We start from the raw sequence: 16,988 nt of genomic DNA on the forward strand, positions 1-16,988 counted from the left end.
GTCACATAAATCCATACATTTATTAATAACTTGATAAAATTATATAATATCTTATAAAAATATATCTACATTGCCTATACAAAACTACCTAAATGTTTAATTATTTGAAGTAAACCGAACACTTTTCTTATATAGATGATGGCCACATGTACACCAGTGTTTATCTGTTTGTTGCCGAAAATTGAAACTAGACAGATAAGTATAGAGACTTTAGGCAGTGTTGTCACACGGTAACATATCTGTGTAAAGAAATTGTGAAAATTTGAACACCCTGTACAATGTCGTCTTTGTACAACTTGCTAAATAAATTAATTGCTTTATAGGTTAACTCAGAACGTTATGTATTGGACACTGTGCATATGCAACAACTAGGAAACCAGAACGTATCACTGTATAAGTCGCTTCCGCTTCCTTCCAAAGCGATAAGTCTTTTTTGGACGTATTTCTGTTCGCAACGCGATGAATATCCTTGCGGTAATTGGCAAAGACCACTGCAGTTGGTATCTCTGAAAATCACAATTTTCAAGAAATAAATAATGATTATTTTATGTATTAAAACAAAATTGTTTAAGATGAGGTGCCAAGCATTTTCTATTACAGTGACTGAAGAATGAACTATGAAGGAGGTGAAACGTGAATTTTTTGATTTTTTTTTAGTTTTTGAATGATTTTTTACAAGAGAGCCGAAAAGTCAATTTTTGTTGGACGCGAGAAGACTTATTGAGGTTGATCTCAAAAAGACTGCAGATAGAAAGTCACCAGAGGTCGGAGAAGTGGCAGAGGAGGCTTCCAGACTGGTTTCCAACGATCAGAAACTCTAGACGACCAATCACCCGGAAAAGAGTGGAAACTGGTCCAGTAATGGAACCAGTAGTAGTTTTGTGCGAAAAGTGCTCATGTTTTTAGTTGTAAGTAGTTTGTTTATCGACGAAAATGAAATGGATTTGGGTGAGTGAACTAATTGAAGTTACTTACGCGCACATTTCACTCTTAACCAACTGAGTATATTGCTGGCTCATTTCAGGCATATTCACCACATACATCCAATTACCCTTACTATTCAGAGCTGCTCTTGGCATGATAAAATTGGACCGACTTCTACACAAGGGCTGTCCGGTAATCGTCGATTGTCTTTTACTTCGGTAATGTATTGATAAGGATGTACTATTCGAAGTAGGAGCTTTGATGTACTTGGACGCCATCTGTACCGCTCTTGAGCGACGTAGAGATCTTTTCAAACGTTCACTTCTGAAAATCCCTCTTTTATCATGAGGAACAATTGTTTTTGCTGTTAAGTTACCTTTTCCAGATGTCGTTTAGATGGGTGTAAGTAGGAGGAGCGAAAATTGGAGATTGGAATGGATATTGGTTTCTTGTATCGTGTGGAAAATTGCTCGTGTACTTGTAAGTCAGAAAGGTACCATCTTTGTTGTAGTCCGGATATCCGTTGAATCCTAAGGAGAAGTTATGAGGCGACAGGTGTGGCTGAATCGGCTTAGGCGGCAAGTAGAATCCACCTAACAAGAATACACTGATTTAGTTGATTTCAGTATTTTAGTTTAATGGTGACCTACTTTGATCAGGATAATTTTGCGAAGGTTTTGGTATAAAAAGCGACTGTGGATAATGATATCCGCCCTCCGATCCTGGTATGTGATTCTGAATAAACGAAGGAGGTCCGTACACAGTACTAGGAGGTGGGAAATAGACAGTGTTGAACTCTTCTTTGGCTTCGTTGACGATTAGCGTTTTGTGGTCGAACTGCCATTTTTGGATCAACTGGAAAATGAGTTCGCTAAAAGAACGGAATTATTCGGTCCATCTAGAATTAGGGCAGGACATGAGGCCTGCTCTAAAACAACACCCACCTTGGATAATGTTCCGGATGTTCGCAGTACGTTAATCCAGGCCTGGCACACGCCGGGGTTTTACCGGGGGGCGCCGGAATGAACTTACACGTTGGATTTGGACCGTACTCGGGGGTACATATTGAAGAACATTTTGTGATCCAGTTTATCAGTATGTACACCTGAAGAAAAAAATTAGTTACAGCAATGACAGTGCGAATAAAGGCTGAAGCAGATAACCATCTCTAGAACCAGTTGTAAGATTACCTACTATTATTTACTAATTATCGTTTAGAGCGTAGTAAAAACCGGAGCACCAATCACATCAGCAGGTGTTTTCTGTGTTCTAATCAGTTCCCCTCCCACACTTAATATAAATTATAGATTGCGGGCGTGTTTTGTCATTAAAACAATAATAAAGAATATGAGAGCAGGATACGAAGCCCAAGATACGTATCAATGTAAATCACATATCCAGTCGCGGGCTATTAATTTTTATGACACTCCTGATATGATTTATATCTGGCTGGTGATCGGCTATTATCACACGTTGAAAAAACATATCCGGAATGCCGGAGTTTTTAGAATATATGCAACCAGTAATAAGTATATTTGTTGTTGCATTTTAATTAAGGACAATAATTGACAGGTTTGATGTAGAATACCTGCGGTAGCTCGTAATCGTAATTGTTGTGTATAATTACATAGTAGAATCAATTTTCTACTTGCATATGAATTTAAGAATTAATCATGCTATAGAGTGGCTGTTATTATCTCAATTTTTAGTGGAGAACATGTCTTTCAGCCACCACCAATTAGGCCCTTGAGTTTTTTTTTGGGTTAGTCTGACCAACAACCAATAATATCCTGGTGGATTTAATTATATAGGAAACTGTGCTGGTTATATTTTTTTGAAACTATGTATATACCACCCAGATATGGCACGTAAATGTGGTTGACACACTGCCATGGTCAGGTTCCCTGTTCAAGGCAAGCCAACACTAGGTTCCGTTAACAAAATAAAAATGATAATAACCTTTACTTATAAGTGGTGAACTATATTTCCTACCATCCATATTTACCAAAAGTAAATATATCAGTATTTTAGACAGACAAGAAAATTCATGGTAATTGGCTGATTTATATGGAATTCTCACTTATAATCTGCTGTGGGTTGTACAACCAGATATAAATTGTAAATCAAGTAGATACAAGCAAAAAATCACTTTCCCAGCCATAACTCATAAAACGCGTTCAGCGTAATAAAGTCGTTTTTACCACATATTCAACCGGATTCATCTTCATTACCGATTCGTTGTTATTCGACTCTCGTTTGTAGAAAGTGCGCCTTACCCATGATCGTGAAAAAACTGACCAACTGTACATTAAATCTAATTTAGATTTCGCGTTAGGCATAATAAAATCACCATCTCGTTCGTTTTTAATATAAACGGTTCGATTAGGCCAACCAACATCTCCAGTTCTAGTAAAAATGATGAACGTGACGTGTGGTTGGAATGTTTGGTCGACTAACATATAATTTTACTTTCTATAACTTATTAATTCATTGAAAACCTACTTGTTCTCGTTTATGTAATCTTCCACTCTTGGGAAGCTTCGAATAGTTCTTGTGACTTGGATTAGTGCTAAGTACATATAATAGCTACCCACTCCCACAGGTTAATTCGAGAGATTGTCAGAGGCCACTATAATCATTTTGGTGGTGTCAGGGTTATGTTAAATATTACTGTTAAAATTTGGCAGAATTTTCTGCAAGTATCCGAAACCTTTCAGAGATGTTTAAAAATTGCCAGAAGTGTCATAAGCCTCACAAGAATGGTTTAAAATTGCCAGATGCCACCAGAATCGTTTTGGTGGTGCCGGAGACCTTTAAATATCACTGAGCATCTCTAAATAAATTGTCAGAGGATTCCAAAAGTGTCATAAACCTTACAAGAAGTTTAAAGTTTCCAAAGGTCATTATAATCATTTTATAAATGCCAGAGGCCTTTAAATATTCCTGAAAGCCTACTAAAATTTGCCAGAGGCTTCTGCAATTGTCCGAAGCCTTCTAGAAATTTTTGAAAATTGCCAGAAGCCTCTATACAAGTGTCATAAACGTTACAAGTATGATTTAAAGTTGCCAGAGGCCACTAGAATTATTTTGGAAATGCCATCAGAGGCCTTTAAATCTTACTGAAAGTCTTCTAAATTTTTCCAAAAGAGCGTGCAACTGTCCGAAACTTCCAGAAATGTTTGAAAATTGCCTGAGGCCTGTACATAGTGTCGTACATCTTACAAGAATGGTTTAAAGTTGCCAAAGGTCATTAGAATCATTTTGGAAACGCTAGAGGCCTTTAAATATTACTGAAAGCCTTCTAAAATTTGCCAGAAGCTTCCGCAATTGTCCGAAACCTTCTAGAAATTTTTTAAAATTGCCAGAAGCCTATACAAGTGTCATAAACGTTACAAGTATGATTTAAAGTTGCCAGAGGCCACTAGAATCATTTTGGAAATGCCATCAGAGGCCTTTAAATCTTACTGAAAGTCTTCTAAAATTTGCCAGAAGCTTTTACAAGTGTCCAAAACCTTCTAGACGTTTTTGAAAACTGCCAGAGGCCTCTTTACAAGTGTTATAAACGTTACAAGAATGATTTAAAGTAGCCAGAGGCCATTAGAATCATTTTGGAAACGCTAGAGGCCTTTAAATATTACTGAAAGCCTTCTAAAATTTGCCAGAAGCTTCTGCAGAGAGGTCTTACTTGACTAAGGCTTTTAAAACTTGCCTACTAATAGTTATTTCATAGTGGTTTAGCACTCTTATTAAGTTGGTTTAGTAATCCTGTCATTTTTCATTATTCTATAAATGAAGATAATATAGACTAGCTTTTACTCATTACAATATTTATTTAATATCGGGTTAAAGCTTGTTAGGCAATGTGTTCTCATTTTCTTTTAAATCAGACAGTTTACCTTTGTTTTAACCACTCTGAAAAGTGATTCAGTAAACGAAACTATTTTAGCTATTGTTTAATAAAACGCATGTAGGTAACGTTTATTTCATAAGTCTGAAACAAATCTGTCGAACGAATCACTTGTTTCTGGTAAAGAAATATCATATACATTTATCAATTTTACCACCTTAATAAGGTCAGGTTGTGTACAATGAAGTAACATGTTATTAGGTAACGGCTTCGCCATTGTAGTAGAAGTAATTCTACTTTCCCAAATGCATTTCTTACCATTATTTATCTACTTTTGCAATGTTTTTATCACTGAATTTCCTCATTTGCATAGTTACATGGAGAACTAGCACTTACTATTGGCAATAGTCTATTTAGGGTACAGAGAAAACCTTGCACAATTTCATACTTGACAGATGAACTATATATTGATGACGCAATTCTTATGAATACAATAAGCAATGTCGTTGGATCCATTAAGATGTATAAAATCGCTGAGTCACACACAAAACAATGATTATTGCAGAATGATATTGAACATCATAATATCTTTTCGGTAATAGTGGTATTTAAACTAGCACGATATACAATCCATTGTCCCCGGTTCAACGAATTTCATTCATGATATTAATCCACGACCTTCAATTGGATATGGCAACTTTTGATTTTCTTCGATAATCTTGATCTAAACCCTGTCATTAGCTTAGTAGTGTCTCCTGAACTTGACTTCCGACATATTTCAAATAATTTATTGTTCTTTATGTGGGTAGGTCCCAGACAAATTACCGATCACCTATTCAATATGCTGTTTTGATAAAGTGGGTCTGGCTTTTTTTGGTATAGGCGAGAACTTGCTGTATGTAGAAAATAATTAGGGTATTTATGAACTCAACACTCTGTATTGTTGTGTTTTTATATTACATTTATAACTATACATAAATCACCAGCACCACCACCAAAACAGTAAAAAAACATAATTTACGACACTAAATTGCTGAAAGTTACAAAACAGTTTACGATTGGGCCAGACTGAAAGAGACAAAACTTTTACTTTTTCACCAATAGAGGAACCATCATCAGGTTTCGCCACCTAATTGATTCAAACTTCTTTGTGACCCATTTCGAGCAACATTAACATAATAATAATTGTTAACCGAGTACACTCGATAACAAATAAAGTGGGCGCTTCAAAAGTATAATATTGCATAAACATTCAAATCGAAGGTAATATCGATAAATCGTTATTTGTGATTCGAAGAATTCTGGCCTGGGTTGATTCGTGTTCGTGTCAGATAAATCTGTAACATGTCGGTTGACATCAGGGACATGTTTATTAAATAATAATTATCGATTAATTTTAATATCGACTGTAATAGTGTAGGAATGTGATTTGTGTTTTTTTATTGCTCTCATAAATTAATTTGCTCTACACCTACGATCTGTCTGTTTTTATACCAATTATAGGTTTATGCGATGTACTGTTTTCTTATCTTAATTGTTAAGGACAAGCTATGGTAATACACCCTTCCCACTGTTTTTAACTGTCAGTGATTCAAAAACCAGAAGTATTCAAATTTTTTTTGGTTAACCTTTGTTGGAAATTTCACATCATCGGTCATCTACCCGTAAATGATATTGAGCTATTTAAAATTTCCTTCTTGTTCACCTAGAACTTTTCGACTTTAACGTTCTCACATAATTGATTAGATGGTCGATTAAATTTGCAACATGTCGTTTTTACCGCAAGCAATTTTACATGTAGAATGGTCATTTTGTGTGGCAAAAATTCGAAATTGCGTTAAATCAGGTGTCTTCTGTTTGAAGAAAGCGATTGTCACCAAACGACCAATACGCACTGAAATATTAGCATTTATAAAAGTACCGTGCAATGCACACAGTCAAACTGTTTATGTATGCAAAACAATCAGCATACATTTCAATAATTTCATTCTTATGCTCGACTAAGTTAAATTGCTACTCTGGTTAATTACTTGTAGCGCATTCATTATAATGTCAAGCGAACTAAGTGTCGTTTAACTTAAATAAGTCAATAGTTAATAAAACCAAATAGAGACGTAAAATCACATTCCGTATAAAGTGTTATTTAAGTGGATTCTTTAATGAACTATTACCTGATTTAATTACAAGCTTTGGAGACTAATTAGACACTTCCACAACCTGTGATTGATTGTGCTATAGTAGAGTTAGTCGGATTATTTTCTTTTAGATAATGTTTAAGGATTTTTTCTTCGTGTCATTGACTTTGAGGAAACAAGTGAAAATTTCTGAATTTCAACTTTAAATGAATTACAGTTGAAGAGTACAGGGTGTCTCAAATTCGATAGTTTTACGAGGTATCTCTAAAACTAGCAAAACGAACGTGCTCTTCACAACTGCCCCCGTTTCTGAGCTACCGGGGGAATTTTGAAATTATGACAATTTGAAACCCCCTCGTATTTTCTTTATTATTATCGACTCGTTGCTGCTCATAGAAAATTTAACGTATAATCCATATATCTATCTAATCTGCTTTTTTTCTGGAGGCCATCGTTTTTAAGATATGAATCAAACATTCTTTTTTAAATGGGACATCCTGTATGTTTTTGCACATTTCAAATAAGTAAAAAATTACCTTTTAAAATATAAACACTATGGAGTTAAATTAAAAAACAACGTAGAAATCGCTATTTTTAATTTGCAGCTAGTGGCCGCATTCGTTTTCATGCTCTATGGAACATTTTAGAGAATACCTCCCTGAAGAGGCTCTTTAGGGCAAAAGTCCACTAATGCAATCTTGTAGAGAGAAAAATTTTCTACAAGTTTTTTTTTTACACTTTTTTGATATTTTTCCAAATAACCGAGTAACGTTTGGCTGAACTTGGAGGATATTTAAGTTCAACCCGGTTTTGACAATGGTTATGTTTCTGAGCTGCAAAAACTGTTTGAAAGCGTCTAATAACTTTTTTAAGAATCAGAAGACAGTTTTGGAGCCACTAATACCATTTTGGTGTTTTTGAGCTGCAAAAACAAATGCAGCCTTTATAACATCCAAATAATATACAGGGTGTCCCTGAAAGGTGTACAAAAATGCTACCACTAATTCTCGAAGATGACGATCCCATTTAACCGACTCTCTTACGGTTACCGAGATTCCAATACATGTAGAACCAATTTGGGATACACTGTAACCGAACTTACCTCAGTCCAAAAGTCGATGATTTAGGACATACAGGGTGTCAAAAGTTCCATTTTGTATTAGTTTTTCCCAAATATTTTTTTTAGTAATTGATGGTGTATTGTCACAAAAGAGGAGTTTTGTGGTGTGAAAAATTAAAATCTGCTCTTATTTCCCTTGTAAAATGTAGCGGGCGCCACCTACGACACCTTGTACACATTTAAAACCAAATTACTTTTTTGAGTAACCCTGTATTTCATTGTTTAATAAAGATTTTTATCCACCAACGTCTTTTATCTAAAAAAGGTATACGTGGTAAGAGTTGATTGCAGTCGTTTTTGAGAAATCTGAATTTAATACTTAAAAGATGAATTAGGAAAACATATTCAAAGTAGAATTGACATTTCGAAAAATTATGACAAAATGCTACAGAGTTTAATTTAATTTTTTAAAACGTATTAATCTTTGTAGACACGAAAGTTGTAGAACATTTGTTGAATGCTTTTTTTCAATAGATTGTTTTAATTTTTATTTTTGATAAATCTCATATTAGGTATCATTTTAAGATAATAAAATTAACAACACATTTAATGTAGTTTTTTTATTATTTAGTGACAAATTTTACTGTTTAGTGAATTATTTTAATTAAACATCTTCGCTTTTAATGTGTTAATTTTTTTTTCAACAATAATTATTGAAAAAGTACATTTTTTTCAACCAGATATCTCAAAAACGGCTACCCAAATCAAACCTAACCAAGTATACCTTTTTTTAGATAAAAGACACTGGAGAACAAACAGTTTTTATTGCAAAATGAAATACAGGGTTACTCAAAAAATTTATTTGGTTTTAAATGAGTACAAGGTGTCATAGGCGCCCTCTACATTTTACAAAAAAAATTAGCTACAATTTTGTAACAATACACCAGGAAAAACTAAAACCAAATTGAACTTCTGACACTCTGTATCTCCGAAATTATCGACTTTTGGACTGAAGTAAGTTGGGTTATATCGTAACATTTAAGACTCAAGAAATTGTGCTAGCATTTTTTCCGCACCTTTCAGGGACTTTCCTGCTTAAACCTTGACACCCACCTTGATTAAGCACAAGTTGGCGAAAACTACCTTTGGAGATACCCTGTAAAACCATCAAATTTGAGACACCCTGTATTATTTAGCTTAAAACATCCTTGTGGCGTTTATTGTCTTTAAAAACTCAACGTATTAGGTCTGTTTGCAGAGGCAATCCCTGACTGGTTTCCAACTCAAAAAAAAAGTAAATGTCAAGTTTCATTGGTTGACTGCTCACGTGAACATGACGTTTTCTGACTTGTGGCCAATGGATGTATATATTTCTCTGATTACTAGTTGAAGATTCTCTCTGCGACTTATTAAATCGAAAACTATTTTCTAAATTAAGCAATTTGGCAAAAAAAAGATTTTAGGGAAGAAAAGATTGACAGAAATTGAGTATATTAAGTGGCATTTTAAAAACATTATTAAAAGGTTAATAAGTATATTTTGATTAATAACATGACCTCATTATGAAGTAGATTCTGATGGCATTGACTTACTATATGAATCACACTTAATTAAAGGTAAATTTGAAAATTACAGCAAATCTTTGTGAATGCTCTTGCAAAGTAACAGTCAAAAATGCAGTGGGCTTAAAAATCTAAAAACAATCAATTAGCATCCCGTTATGAATTTTACATAAGCATTTGACATAGACGCGCCGAATAACTCGTGAAAGTAATAGTCTTACATAAACTTATCATCCTTTACGAATTAAAGAAAAACTGAGTGGTACTTACACTAACGATCAAGAGCCGCATCCTCTGGCCAATCTAATTCTTCTCGTTTGGTACTAGAAGACGAATTTGGTTGCGTTGTTACCAAAAACAAAAAAAAACGTCTATTTTTCGGGGTTCCACACGTATAACGGCCAAGAAAAGTTCGTCTTTGGATTGCAAAATTCGCGTTTCATTTCACCGGCGAGAATCGCATTTAAAATCGAATTCAATGAGCGTCGCGTGCGTTTGCATGGACGCGAAGAAGTGACTATCGATATATGGTACCGAAAAAAAAAGACACGAACGGGGGGCAACTCTTTCCCTGTCCCCCAAGTGACAGGTGAATGGTGCACGTGAATATTACTAGTCGTTTATGTATGAGTACAAAATGTGTAACACACTGTTTCTGTACTTCTCGGGGGTACTAATATACAATTGGGTGGTACGCACTTGGTTCACGCGCTCTTATATTGGGTGGCGGGTAAATGGTATTTGCGCTATTTGTCTCGCCTTTGTTTTTCCCAATACGATTTTAAATGGTCCTTCGAAGCAGTTTTTGGTGACATTGCGTATTTACGGTAGCGACAATCTTTGGTTTGCCCGTATCTTTGCGGCAATCTATAAATAGCTAATTTGGGTTTAACAAAATTTAAAAAAAGGAAAATTCCAATGTCCAGGGTGGAGATTGTTACTATATTATAACATAAACAACAACATTTACGTAAGAAATTTAAATTTGCATATTAGAACGCATAATGTACAAGAATGATTTGTTTTGAACGTATCAATCATATTACGTATTGCTAGGATGGTTGTAATATATGGTTGCTGCTAGAATTTACAGAGTTTTAACCAAAACTCGTCTCCTGTTTAATCACAGTCCATTGCAGATCTATTAGTCAATTAGCAGTATAAAATTTGTGATCAGTCTGCGTTGAAAAAGTACACCCTGTAATAAGCAAAAAATAATCGACTTGTCATTACGTAAAGTTTCACACATTTATTAAGAGTTTACGACTATTTTTTAAATACTTTAGATTTTTAGGCAAAACATAAATTTGTCACATTACATCATAAGTTAATTAAACAATATGAAATTGTCATTATAACTATCAGCCAATAATGTATTTCAGAAACAAAGCTAATCTTCAACATACAAACAATTAAAAGGTTTTTTGTGTCCCTATTTGTAATTGTATGCAAATTGAATGGGAGTTGCAAAAGCTTCTACAACATAATAACCCCAATGTGGTAACTTGTCATACACTATAACATTTTTTTTTTCAGTTGTGGTCATCAACCATTTCAGCATTTTTTTCTATATTCTGGTGGTCGACCCAAAAACTGATTAAAATACAAGAAATCGACGTTTCAGCCTGATCTCTCGTTACTTTCACCCACTTCAGAACTTTCGTGATGATCTTAAAACCTTAGGCACGTATTCTGAAGCGTTTTAGGATGCGACCTTCGTTAATCAATCGGACACGCCTTTGTGTATTTGTTTTGCTGTTCTAAACCAATCGTAGATAAAGAACAATGATAAATGAAAAAATACGGATATTAGGTTTTTGGTAGTAAGTATATGTGACCTAATTTGTCTTTGAAACAGATTTTAGAACTCTCTAACAGGGGGATCGAAAAAGAGGAAAAATCAGTTTTAACCATAAAACACATAAATAGGCTTTCAAGGCTAGAACCTTGATTTGAACTTTTGTAATCAACGAAACTGTTGCAATTTATTGTTGTTACATTTGATGCACTTTATGCTCATCCAAGCACTTTATCATGCAGGTATAGTTGGGTAAACACAGTTTTGCTCTAATTCCTGGCTTTTACAAACTCATTTTAGCATTAAATTATACTAATAAATCATCAAAAACTAAATAGTTTTATATGTCATCTAAGTTTAATATACCTATATAATTAAAACATTATACAAGACTGTTTCAATTCACGGTAAATCTTACTTGCAGATTCAAATTTATCAGAAATTGACTCACAAAATACGCATTTTCCATTCTGTTCCTGTTTTAATTAAAAATCGAATATGCTTTAGTTTCGCAACTACATTTGTCACGCCTTTGTTTTTCTATAAATTATCTCTGCTCATTGGGTTTGACGCTAAGTCAAATTGATTCTAATTGATTGTTGACTTTACTTCCTACGCCGAATTAACCATACACGTGTCTTTGATAATTTTTTTATATGGCATCAATGTCAAGTTTATGCTAGAAGATAAGGAAACCTGTCAATATACCCGAACTTTTAAAACGATGAAAAGTTCTAATGCTTGTATTTAATCAGAAACAAATATTGGTTTGCATCATGCATCGGTTCGTTTTCAATTAATGCTGCTTTTTTTGGTCACAAAACCTACTGAAATTAGCGCAAATACTGCACATGTTGATAATATACAGGTGAAATTACTATTTTACTTTGAGAAACCCATCATCCTGTATACATAAATGACTGTCGATTAAAAACGTCACTCAATACTCCGACAATCATTTCGCATTTACGACTTCAATGTCCCAAAACAAAATTTCATGTCCATTAACGCAGTATTGACCAAACTATGGCAAAAAGTCCCCCAAATCGTCCGACGTGGTCTAAGGACAGTGGGACACTTTGGTAAAATCGCCTTCGAGAACCCATACCCGAACCTAAACAAGCCCGTATTCTTCGTTCTGCAGTTCACCCAATTTCTGCAAGGACCCACCAATCAGGTCAATCAATTTGATGTGGAAGAGAACATTGCCCATTTAATGAGTTTGGCAAGGATAGCGCTGGAAAAGGGCGACACGGAAAGGGCTTCTGCCATACTGGAGATGGGTATTAAAATATGTGAAGAGTACGAAGTGTACGCGGCTTTGCCTTATTTGTACGATATCTTGGCTTCCATATCTTTTGCCATGGGTAATATGGACAAAGCTGAACTGCTACTGGTTAGCGCCATTGAAAAACTGGTACAAGTTGGTGCATCGGAGAACGACAGTCAGGTGGTGGATTTTCAGCTTCGATTAGCAAGAATATACAGCGCGTACGAAAAAACCGATTTGGCTGAAATAGGGTTTAGGGATTGTCTACAAAAACAAAAGCAGAAAATCTTTGACGGGGACACCTCAACTAAAACCGGGATGTTGTACGTGAACGTGCTGTTTTGGTACGGCCTGCACAAAATACGTTCAAACGAACAGAAAACTGCTAAAGAACTCATAACGTCCGCTTACGATTACTCTCTAAAAATTAAAGGGTTGAGCCCTTACCAGGAAATGGTGATCCTGTACACTCTGGCCGATCTACACATGCAACTAGGCGAAAATAATTTGGCCCTTCAAAACATGAATAGCGCCATTTTGTTGGGAAAGGGCATAGGGAGTACTGACATGCCCAGGTGTTACTTGAAACAGGCGCAAATTTATATGAATCTTGAAGTATGGCAGAAGGCTAAAGAAAGCTGTGAAGAAGCTATTAAGATGGCTTCCTTGTTCAATGATGGAGCTCTGATGGGGGAGGCTGAATTTACATTGCAGAAAATCCATAAAAAAATTAAAAAGTCTAAAATAAAGTAAAAAATGTGTAACAGTAATCAACTGCATTTATTTCATACTGATTGTTTGCTGCTGAATTATTTCAGTAAATAAAACAATGTGTAACTATAAATTTCTATTTATTAAACAGTTTAAATATCACAAATTAACATAAAAATTGCATTTAAGTTAAAGGTTTATGACAATTTTGCCTCTGGCATGCCCTTTCCGCAGCCTCTGAATTGCCGATGGCACATCTTTAAAATCGAAACAGTCCTGAATTACTGGTTTAATCTGAAAAAAAGATGATTTACCCAAACTTTACCAGGAAAAGTACTAGATTCATACTTTTCCGTCACAAATTAAGTCGTGTATAAAACGAAATCCGCTGCTAGACGGTATAAAATAGCCCCATCTGACAGTTTTACCAGAACAAATCCGTGTGGCGTTTGCCTCCAAAAAATTGCCAGCACTCGTTAATAAACCCCCCAACAAGCCGTATTTATCGTTATTAATCAATAAAGGTGAATTTAGGGTAACGTAAGACTCATACTGCCAAGTTTGTGGGAGGTTTTGTATTCCCATGTTAGCTGCATCTAATATAATGTGATACCTACAAAAACTCATTTAAAAATAGTAAAAAAATGTGGTGCAGTCACATACTTTCCTTCCTGTCGTACATTTGTTTCAAAATCCTTGTCATTTCTATCAAAAACCATATCAGGACCTAATGATGTGACTAAAGGAATTGCATCTTTAGAACAGGTGGTATACACCTTAAAAGTAACACTCAGAATCATTTACTAAACTTTGTTAAGAAGCAACCAACTCACCACACAATCTTGAGACTTTAATAATTGAATTGCTGCAGTTCCAACTCCGCCTGAACCTCCCAAAACTAAGACTCTCAAACCCTTTTTTTGCCTTATTATCATATTAGCAGCTAAAAATAGTGCACTCCAAGCTGTCATTGTGGCGTAAACTAAAGAAGCACTTTCACTATGACTTAATTGCTTAGGTTTTGGGAGAACCTGAAACCATCAGTCTTTACTAAAATGTTTGTTATTTTTAGAAGCTAAGCATACATATGGCTCTGAGGCTAATGCCACCTCAGCTAGAGATCCTTGTTTGTGAATTGGTATAAAACCATAAACTTCATCACCAATGCTAATGCCATTTACCCCATGACCTTTGCCAATAACTGTGCCTTTAAATTTGTTAATTATTAAAAGAATGCCTAGAGTAACTAGTGAACTAACCTGAAAAGTCTCTACCTAGTATTAAAGGAAATTCAATGTTAGAGTCCCTAAGAATTTGAAATGATCTTTGTCCATAACCACCTACAAGCAGCAATAATGGAATGGACCCCAAACTTGATATAAGATTGATTTACCAAGCATAAAAGAGTCAATGGGGTTGAGTGAGGCTGCCTTAACTTCAACCAGCACATCTTGAGGGTGACGAATAATAGGAATTCGAGTCTCCTCAAATTGTAACTCCTCAATATCCCCATAAGAGTGTATAGTCCAAGCAGTCATTTTTCGTAAGTCTTTCAGTTTTGCAGCTTGCTGGCAAAACTTTCTAACTAACATTTTCACAAATTTTAAATATCTCAATTAGAACAATTTAAATTAAGCGATGTTTTGACTAAAAATTACAAATTGAATCACCATAACTTCTCCAATTTGTTTACATTTTTTTTTTGAGGTTAAGTTTTCTCAGTTTTCAAATATTGACCAGGTTATGTAATTTGCTATCACGTGACCGCTTAAGTATTAAGTAATTATTGTATCACATGACCGGATATGACGTGTGGTGTGGTTATCTGGTTATGTAATAATATGATTCTTATGTCATAGAAAATAAATATAACCTATAAATTTTTAATTAGTAATGTTAATAAAATTTTACAATTTAAAAACATTTTATTACAATAATTGTGAATGAAAAAGAATGACACAAAAAGCCCTTGATACATTGTACAGTGAAACCAATGGTTAGTATTAAAGAAAAGAATATTTGTAATAAATTACAATTTTTTAATCCAAAAATTATTTATTGTAGATTTACTGTATTATGACCAAACAGTAGCAGAATTAACATGTTTTGACATTCAAAAACCTACATGGTCATTAGAATTCTTTAGAAACTTTGTGTCCAGAAATTATCCATTACTCATAAAAGGGGGAGCATGTGATTTGCCTGCCGTTTCTAAATGGAATTCAGAGTATTTTAAGTAAGCATTTAGGTAGAGACAAACGTCAACACATAGTATTTAGAATTGGGGTGATAAAACAGTGGTAATAAGATTAATAAGATTTAAAAATTTTATAGAAAAATATATACAAGGTGAAAAAATATAGGGAACACTTTGGGGCTAAACCAGTTAGAGTTACTGTAACTCCAAATGGATATGCTGATGGTATTGCTTGTAGTAAAGAGCAAGAAGCATTTTTTCTGCCTGAGGAACTAGATATGAGTTTTAAAGATTTTTTAAACAACTTGCAAGAAAAAAGGTATTTTTAGTTGATTGGCATAGTTTATAACTTATCATTTGCGTCAATTTTTGTAGGCCAAATTACGTAACATATCTTCAACAACAAAACTCCAATTTAACTGAACATTTTCCCCAATTTTTGGTGGATGTTGTAGAGGAGTTCAAATGGGCTTCAGAAGCTTTTAATAAAAAACCAGATGCTGTTAATTTCTGGATGGGGGATAAAAGAGCAGTGACCAGCAGTAAGCAATCTCTTATAGTCTTAAAAACTTAGCTGTATTACCTTATAATTACAGTGCACAAAGACCCATATGAAAATATTTACTGCGTAATAGATGGTTACAAGGATTTCATCTTAATACCCCCAGTGGACCTTCCTTATGTACCTTACCAGAATTATAAGGTAAAAAAATATAAAAATGTTACTCCAGGCGGGTTTGAAGTTGAGGACTGTACAGATCCTGAAAGTATATTCTGGATATGTGCCGATCCACTTAATAATGAAATGAAACATGTTTATCCAGAGTTTTACTCTAAAGCAAGGCGTATGCATGTACGTGTTGAAAAAGGTGATGTACTGTATTTACCTAGTTTGTGGTTTCACCATGTCAGACAAAGTCACGAATGTATTGCCGTTAATTATTGGTATGACATTGAATATTCTGACCCTAAATATTGTTATTATCGGATGTTGGCTACTTTATGTGGAAAAGATGGGTATACATAGAAAACTAATAAATTTTAAAAGCACTAGTGCTTTAAGACGCTATTAATAGTTCGGTAGAGTGTAAAAAGTTGAATTTTAATGCTTTTGTAAAAATAACTAAGCTTTGTGTCATTTCTGTTTGTGCTTACAACAAAGTCGCTTTAAGCAATATGGACTACCGTTTTGAATTTATATACTAAATGCTTAGTTGTAAGAAGTCTTTTGGCTAATTTATTCGGTAGTTTGAGTTGAAAACAAACCAACCAAATTCGGGAAAACAAAATTTAATAATAAATTGGTTTATTTTATAAATATTGTATTGTCTTGTTATTGATTTTTTAATTACACATGACTGAGACAAAAAAAATCCTGTACAATATAATGCATTATACACAATTGAAACAAAATACGCCCTTACGGAAACATTATGATCATAATTGTTAATAATAAATAAAACACTACTAAGTAACAGTGCACA

The 16,988-nt window shown here is 34.3% G+C and overlaps 4 protein-coding genes across 4 annotated transcripts; 2 read left to right on the forward strand and 2 right to left on the reverse strand.

Moving 5' to 3' along the window:
• Positions 1–6: 6 nt before the first annotated feature.
• On the reverse strand, positions 7–10,213 carry LOC145733442 (protein spaetzle 5-like). The gene is made up of 6 exons (XM_081986268.1): positions 9,799–10,213; positions 1,869–2,029; positions 1,575–1,795; positions 1,301–1,517; positions 976–1,248; positions 7–506 (listed from the first exon to the last, which is right to left on the reverse strand). Exons 1-6 carry the CDS (start codon positions 9,817–9,819, stop codon positions 338–340), a joined length of 1,062 nt encoding a protein of 353 aa, XP_081842394.1. The 5' UTR covers positions 9,820–10,213; the 3' UTR covers positions 7–337.
• Positions 10,214–12,323: 2,110 nt separating this feature from the next.
• Positions 12,324–13,349, forward strand: LOC145733925 (tetratricopeptide repeat protein 19, mitochondrial-like). Its single transcript, XM_081986957.1, has one exon. The coding sequence runs from the start codon at positions 12,324–12,326 to the stop codon at positions 13,347–13,349; it is 1,026 nt and encodes a 341-aa protein (XP_081843083.1).
• Positions 13,350–13,430: 81 nt separating this feature from the next.
• LOC145734212 (NAD(P)H oxidoreductase RTN4IP1, mitochondrial-like) lies at positions 13,431–15,042 on the reverse strand. Its single transcript, XM_081987449.1, has 7 exons — positions 14,701–15,042; positions 14,567–14,647; positions 14,393–14,514; positions 14,141–14,338; positions 13,971–14,083; positions 13,656–13,920; positions 13,431–13,601 (listed from the first exon to the last, which is right to left on the reverse strand). The coding sequence occupies exons 1-7, from the start codon at positions 14,897–14,899 to the stop codon at positions 13,497–13,499; spliced, it is 1,083 nt and encodes a 360-aa protein (XP_081843575.1). The 5' UTR covers positions 14,900–15,042; the 3' UTR covers positions 13,431–13,496.
• Positions 15,043–15,130: 88 nt separating this feature from the next.
• LOC145734213 (bifunctional peptidase and (3S)-lysyl hydroxylase JMJD7-like) lies at positions 15,131–16,822 on the forward strand. The gene is made up of 5 exons (XM_081987450.1): positions 15,131–15,303; positions 15,372–15,543; positions 15,671–15,823; positions 15,880–16,046; positions 16,101–16,822. The coding sequence occupies exons 1-5, from the start codon at positions 15,261–15,263 to the stop codon at positions 16,529–16,531; spliced, it is 966 nt and encodes a 321-aa protein (XP_081843576.1). The 5' UTR covers positions 15,131–15,260; the 3' UTR covers positions 16,532–16,822.
• The last annotated feature ends 166 nt before the right edge of the window (positions 16,823–16,988 follow it).

Source organism: Ips typographus, linkage group LG9, assembly GCF_016097725.1.
Source record: "Ips typographus isolate SLU linkage group LG9, UJ_Ityp_2.0, whole genome shotgun sequence".
NCBI lineage: Eukaryota > Metazoa > Arthropoda > Insecta > Coleoptera > Curculionidae > Ips > Ips typographus.